This window comes from Eurypyga helias, unplaced genomic scaffold (genome assembly GCF_000690775.1).
Source record: "Eurypyga helias isolate BGI_N326 unplaced genomic scaffold, ASM69077v1 scaffold12732, whole genome shotgun sequence".
Lineage (NCBI taxonomy): Eukaryota > Metazoa > Chordata > Aves > Eurypygiformes > Eurypygidae > Eurypyga > Eurypyga helias.
In genome coordinates, this window is record NW_010236645.1 from 1 (window position 1) to 7,723 (window position 7,723).

General features: G+C 49.7%; 1 protein-coding gene across 1 annotated transcript; it reads right to left on the reverse strand.

Moving 5' to 3' along the window:
- Positions 1-5,860: 5,860 nt before the first annotated feature.
- ATXN1L (ataxin 1-like) lies at positions 5,861-7,717 on the reverse strand (the record flags this gene model as incomplete). The annotated part of the gene is made up of 1 exon (XM_010147173.1): positions 5,861-7,717. A coding segment is annotated over one exon (1,857 nt), but the record flags the coding sequence as incomplete, so codon positions are not given.
- Positions 7,718-7,723: the final 6 nt, after the last annotated feature.

Here is a 7,723-nt window from a genome sequence, read left to right on the forward strand (position 1 = left end):
CATCCCTGGAGGGATTTAAGACACAGGCAGATGAGTTGCTCAGGGATATGGTTTAGTGGTCGTAATAGTGGTCATGGTAGCACTATTAATGGTTGGACTTGATGACCTTAAAGGTCTTCTCCAACCTAACCAATTCCATGATTCTATGACCATCTGTACCTATTTGAAAAGGTTCCCATTGCTAATAGTTGCACTGTTTCATTATGCAACTATGGAAATCACATCTAGGCATGTTTAAACTGGAAAAGGCACAGAAGGACTCACGTGGGGGGCAAAGGGGTGGTACACTCTCCACTGTTCACTTTCTCTAAGAACGAGCATCGAAACCTGCGTGCCATAGCTCTGTGGTTTCTACACATCAGCCCACCGAACACCGGCGTGCCACACATCTGTGTTTCATAGCCTGAAGACCCCTGCTGCTTCCGTAGCTTTTCCAGTTTAAGGTCTGCAGCGCAGTTACATGGTGGTCTAAATAAATTGGGTGCTACTGGCTTCTCTCTGACAGCTGTTTCTCTCCATTAAGTCAGAAATGGTGACCACAAGACTCTTGCTTGAGATCAGAAGAGTAAAGTAAGAGAAGAAGCAGAACTTTTCAGCCAGGCTACTTTGAAACCTGAGTTTTCCACTCTGTCAGTTTGAAAAACTTGGGATGGAAGCCCCCTAAAGCCCTGGTTATGGTTACAATAGTTGCCTTCAAAGCACATGATGTGGCATTGTTCGTGGTAACAAACTAACCTTACAGTCCCTCTTGCAGGCACTTGCTACAAAACGCGTTTATCTGTTCAACCCTACAGCGTCCTCCACGTGCCGCTGTGACATCTTGTTTCCTCACCTTACAGAAGCTGTTTGACCTCGTGCATCACACAGAACCGACACCCAGAAGCCGTCCTTGCCTCTCTCTGTGAGAAAAGGCACCAGATCTGGAAAGGGTCTATTCAGTTCCATGTACCTTGTCCGTATCCCCCTCTGTCCTCTGAACTGATCTCTCACTTGTGTTCGTACCTCTGTCCGTTTTCATACACAAACCGACAGTCTGCTTCTCCCAGCATGTGCTATTGCTCTACCCTGCGTGTTCTGCTTGGCCAGCAGAGTCACAGCTTCACTGAAGGAGCTGGAACCTTCCCTGAACTGTCACTGGCACCTTATTCCAAGGGGTTCAAGAAAGAGACCCCATAAAAGCAAAAGAACACAGAATTATGGCTTATAGTCCATCCATCAGACAGCCTTTGCCTTGCCCCTGTCACAAGTCTGCAGATCACGCCGTGTGAGACCAGAGAAGCCACGTCCTAATGACCACTGGTGCTACAGATGAGCAAAAAGTCTCAAACACAAAAGGAAAAGCTATTGGTTTATATATAGATATATATATATAGATATATACTGTGTTTACAGAGTCAACAAGTTAAATGCAATATTCATAAGAGCATTAACAATAAAAATACAATCTGTGTGTAGCCAAGTACAGACTTAAAATGGTAAAACAGGAAAAAGGATCTCACCAAAAGTACAAATATACAGTACAAATTGATTTATTTAAAACAGTTACAAAAAAAGCACAACAAAATAGAGATTATCCTTAGAATTATTAATGCTTTGTTAAAGATCAGGTAGGAGGAGGGGCAGGAACAAGGTTGGAGGGGAGCACCTGACTAGTTCTAAGGCTTTAGATACAATGCGGTCGGTTACATGTTAATACAGCCATTACATAACTGGGATTATAGTTGAGGGATCAGCACTTATCTACAAAGACCTCCTTGCCTCAGGGCAGCCCAGCCCGTTCCCCCAGCGCGGGCAACGTGCCTGTTTCTCTGCTTTGCATGGGCAGACCCTCCCCTGGCGCTAAGGTGCCATGAAAGCGGAAAACAACTAGTGTGCACGGGTGCGTTTGCAGGGCGGGGTGGCAGCAGCCCAGGAGGATGGTAGGGGCAAGTCCTGTCCTCCACGGACAGATGTGAAGACCGTGGGAAGGCCTTGGCCATCAGCATTTTTAACCATACATGGAACACACCCTGGACCAAACTCTGTACAGAATGTGCATTCGTAGCCATCTTAGCAGCTTCTGCAAAGTTTCAGGCCCTAGGGACAGCCTGAAAGACAAAGAGCAGTTGTGAGTGACGCTAGGGAAAGGCACATGTTCTGCTGTGGGCAGGAACTAGCTTTTGGGCTACTCAAGCTGCTGTAGTTTCTTTCACAATATTTTCTGAGTAACAAGGATTGTTAGTTCACTACGGGGGAAAGTGACTTCAAGTGTGGGGTGGGAACAGGGGCAGGGACACTTAATGTGAAAAGTGCATTATACTTGTGCACCTGCTGGAAAGGGGAGGCAGAGGGGCCTCTGCAGCTTTCCTTCTTTCCAGACAGAGCTTCCTCTGCATAGTCTGGTAGTGATGAGCGCTCGTCGCTTGGAGCACGTCTCATGTTCCTGGAGCAACAGTGTACGCAGAGCCTAGAAACAGGCCTGGCCTCTGCTGGGCAGCTGACCCAAGGAATGCTTCGGGAGACGGGACAGATGGCTGCAGACACCCATTATTGCATCCTACACACTCCTGCCACAGAGCGTGAGTGCGTGAGCTGGACAAGACCAAGGCCAGGAGGCCTCCTCCTCCGGGTACGACAAGACCACAGCTCTCCTCCCCTCCACAATAGCAGCAGGAAAACAGTATATTTCTCTGAGAAGCCTGTCACATCTCTGCCAGCAGAAAAGCCTGGATAACCATCTCATTCTATAACGTCTTCCTGGCTTTATCTCCTGCTTTTCCTGTAAACCTAAGAAATAAAAGCCTCCTCCATGGGCTCATTCATAGCTTTTCTGCCTACAGCAGAGCCTGTCTCTCACACTCCCTATCTCAGAAGAGCCTCAACGCTCAACACAACAATCACCACAGTGTTGAGCAACACAGCCCAAGCCAGTAAGGACAGATTCCAGTGATTACGAGTACTGCTAAGCTGGGCTAGAGGGCTGACAGTGCCCCCCTCCTGCCCACCACCTTTGGGGCAAGCAGCCAGGCACCCAGATTCTTCATCTCAATGCCCCACACCATTGCTTCCATAGAAAAGATGGCAGCAGAAACATGCACAACAGTGGGACTGACAGAGTCTGGCCAGAAGCACCGAGGTGATATTCACCCTGGCCTGTTCCATAGAGCTCAGAACCACACTCGACAGATGCGCAGATAGCCGAAAGTCCAGGCCAGCGGCCAGGTAAACACCAGGGAGAGCACCTTCACAGCCCTTCAGCTGCCTACAGTACTAAGCTATTTTAGCCACACACCTTCTTGCCTCACACGAGTTTCTGCCCTTTCAGATCACTGTTCAGTGCAGCCGGGATCTAGGAGTAGTAGTTACAGTAACGCACAGGAGATAAGGCAGGCTCTTCAAACACCTCTCAAAGGCAGACTTCTGCGCTCAAGGATGCACAAGGGGCTCTGCACCCTTCAGCTGCTCCCCCTGTGTGTGCAACCAGCCCATCTACATTCACACGCCATAAGTATGCAAGATCCCTTTCTTAGCTGCCTGCCACAGCTCTGAATTCCTCTGCATGCACCATGCGAAGAACAGGCAAGAGAACCTGGGCTTCTCTGCCTTCTGCCTTTGGCCACAGACATCCTGGATATCCTGAGCAAGAAGTACTAACCAACATTAATCGAGGTCTTTGCGTAGGAGAGTCCAATGAATAGCAACTGTGAAACACAGGAGGAGATGAGGCCGGGCACCTGGGCCCAGACAGTACATGTTACTGACAACGGTGCCATGAAAACAGCATCTGTTCCCACAGCTGCTGCATCCAAGGAGGCAGAATCTTCACATGACAGCATCACCATGACTTCACACATCTCACATGCAGCTGATGAGATCAGAAGCAGTGTGTTACTTGGGGGAAGCTACATGTGATACAGGCAGCATCCTCACCCTGGAGAAGGCCCGTGAGGCACAAACACCGAAGGCATGAGTAGCGCGTATCTCCCCTAAGGCCTGAAAAGAAACTGTCCTCCTGGTGCAGGCATTTCGAAGGTGACAGAAACGGCTAGCCATGTGCGAGGAAAACAGGACTGACAGTCAGGATAGGACATTCTGGAGACTCTCTAATTTGCCTAATACTCAGTCAGAGCACCCCTCCGTCACACAGTATCACACAGTCAACCAGTTACAGGACACGTACAGCCCTGAGACACCACCACTGCAAGCTGACCGAAGGACAGCTACGCTGAGCCAAGGTGCTGACACACACGCCGTTCAGGGAGAGAGGAGCAGTGCCGTAGCAGTCAGGCATGCCTGACAGAAAACTTCAGGAAGATGGGAGAAGTGAGACGGAAAAGGGTATACTGAACATCAGGAGCAGCATCAGGACTCTAGCAGGGACCTGCACACTGAAAAGAAACTCTCAAAAGCCTGGTCCTAGCACAGAGATGGGCACCTTAATACAAGGAATACTTAACCCAAGTTACATCAGTGAAGACTCTTTTCCTCAATGTGATAGTGACTATTTTTTATTTGAGCTAAACAGTTAGAGCTGGTGTCCTAACACACCATCAGAGAGGGCAAATTAGTGTAACTACAGGAGCCTTCACTTGAATGGAGTGTTATTACCATAACGAGGTATTAATATACATTTGTATTAAATCTCACCGTGAAAAAGACTACTCTTGATTTTACCATTTTCTACACAGGAACTCCAAAGTGAAGCATCAGAAAAACTAACACACAAACACCCCAAAATGCCCTATGATGCTGTGGTATTTGTAGACTCCCTACAATATTCATAGAACTGTACTTAGCAGAAACTTTGTACCTTGCCTGCACATGCACAAGCACTTGTCTCTTGTCTAGAGCTTATTCAGGAAACTGCCTGCAGGGAAGAATTAGCCACCTGGAAAGTTTTCTTCTGATTTAATTACAAAATAGTCTTGGTCTTCTCACAGAAAAAGGATATGATTCCATCCTTCTCTAGAGATTGCTAAATATATTTTACTCCAGCTTAAAAAAACCCAAACACCCAAATCCAACCCAACAGAAAATCCCAACCCCACTCACCCATAGGCTAATGCCTCTGCCAAAGCTGTAAACCCAAGATTCTTTTTTTTTTTAGAAAGTTATTAACAGGGGAAAAAAGACTTGATTTGGCGACAAATAATTAAATGTATTTTATAATAAGAAACTGACAGTCTCCCATCCCAACTCGTGTCCCATCACAAGTGCTCAAGTTCCCTATTTGCCTACACTCAACCCATCCTTTTGGTCCTTCCTCTTGAATTTCTGTGATTCATTCAAATCTGTACATTCTTTGCAAGAAGAAAGAGCAGTTGGATTCAGTGGAAGAGACATAAAACAGAACCACCAGAGAAGCATCTCCATCCTGCCCTCAAGAGCTCCATCGGTGAACGGTCCTTTTAAAGTGCATGTGTGAAGAAAAGGGATACTGGGATTGGAGCCCCCTAAACTCCAGTGGGGACCCATCTCTCCCCATCATGAGAAAGGAGGAATAAAATCTTCAGCAATTTTATCTGCTACCTTAAGCCGTGTCTGCCCTCCTCATCTCCCCACCTATCCTGAATGCTTAGACCCTGCCCTGCAGGGAATCAGTTATTCAGGGAGGGTTGAGAAAGCCCCAGCCTCCAACCTCTGGAATGCTCTCATCGCAAGCTCATGAGCACATCCCTGTTCTCTACCCCAGCTAGCCTGTTGCTGCTCCCTGAGGCACTGGAGCCCTCTTGATTCCCCAAGAGGAACTGGTCAGCCACTGAACTGGAGTAAGTCCAGTCCTGCAGGGCAGAAAGCAACCTTGCCGGTGAACCTGTGCATTATTCCACCTGACGGTGAGGCTCACCCACAGGGGATGCCCTAGCTCACAGCCTCAAAGGGATCATTTCCCTGCATTAGAACGCCCTTCAATAGACAGCTTGACCTCCTGGGGAATGAAAGAGGGACGGAGCAGAGAGGGCCGAGGCTCCTCTGCCTGCACGCTGTATCTTTGGAAGCCTGGGGCTGTCCAGCTGTGCTGACTGCCAGTCTCAGGCTGAGAGGGTTCTGCATGAGAGCTCTGGGGTGCGCTGTCCCTATCTGTGTGGCTCTTCCTTTCAGCAGCTCTGTCAGACAGTTCTCTGGACCCCTGAGCTGTTCTTTCAGATCTCTCCCTAGTAGGTATCAACTGATCTGTGAGAGGGTAGTTAGCCTGAGAAGCAGAGTTGCCATTCATGCTCTGTAAACTGATTGATATGCAGACGTCACCCACTTGCAGCCTGTGACAGGGCAAAGCAAAGAGCTGAGCAGTCCGCCCGGGGTTGCAGGAGGACCAACCCTGGCCATATACAAAGAAGGGATGCTCCGGGGGCACATCAATGCTCACTTTACTTTGTTGCTCCCCAACCACAAAATGCAACGTGACAAGCCCAGGCCACTGGCTTTCCTGAATATCCACCACGGTGCTGGAGTCGATCTTCAGGCCCCCGCTCACCTCCGCACTGCGAACAAAGTCTTGAGTCTGCAGGTCCTCTACCCGCTTCAGCTCTCCTGTAGCCAGCTGGATGATGGCTCCTTTCATGAAGTGAGAGGGCAAGTGTGAGGAGCTGGGCGGCTGCAGCTGGGCCAGGTCCTTTTCAAGCACACTTCCTCGAGCCTGTGCATCTGGGCTCCGCCTCATCAGGGTTTCTGAAGTGGAAGACCTGATGGGCTCAGATCCAACGGGAACCAGGACTGGCTTACCGTTGGCTATCACCATTCCTTTGGTTAACTGTCTTTGTCTAACCGGCTCTTCAGGGGACATTACATATGGACTCCTGGACTGGCTTTTCTCAGGAGCAGCCCTTTCCACTGCGTTCCTCAGCACGTCCTTTGACTCCCCCTGCTGATCAGGGATATTATGGCAAAGGTTTAAAGGGCTCGGGTCATCTTTCCTCTGGGCTGCCAGAATATGATAATCCTGAGATGCCAACACCCCCACCACCCTCTGAACCTCCAGATCGGTGTCTGGGGTGCTTCTGTGAGCTGGCACAGAGACCTCTGTTCCCAACGTCTGGTAGCCTGAAAGGAAATGTCCATCGACCACACATCCTGCTGCAGCCCCCGGCAGACAGTCTTCAGCTTTACTGCTGGCAGAGTCCACAGCCTCGCTGGTCCTCCTCACCACATTATGCTCCAGATGTGTCTGTCCACCATTGGCAGCAGCTACCTCTGAACTCAGCTGACTGTCTTGCTGAGGAGACTCTGGGCTTCCACCTGCTGTAGGTGTCTCATATGCTGAATACCCTGGTGGGAGGCGGGACATCTGATAATAAACAGGAATTCTACCTGGTGCAATATCTAACGGCTGGGTCCCAGCATGGTGCTGCATCTGGCCAGAAGGAGAGATTGCAGAAGCAGATTTGTTGAAGGTGTGGGTAGGAGAGGTAGTCTGGGGGGAAGGAGCGGCTTCTTCCGTGAAGAGAGAGGCATATGGCACAAAGTGGGGGACGTGAGAGGCAGTGAGGCTGGTGGAAGGAGACAGGAGAGGACTAGGCAGGAAGCCAGGAGGGACAGCATAGGGCACTGTGTAATGCGAACCGATGAACTGCAGGGACGTTGGAGGGATCTGCGCGTAGTGGATAGGAGGGTAGGGCACCCCCGGGTGCTGGATTATTGGCGAGGTCACATTGAAGGCAGGGGGCAGGGGGCTTACATTAACCACGGGGTGCAGACCAGTGGGGGAGAAGGTGGCGGGTGGCACTGCCACTTTGTAGAGCATCCCATA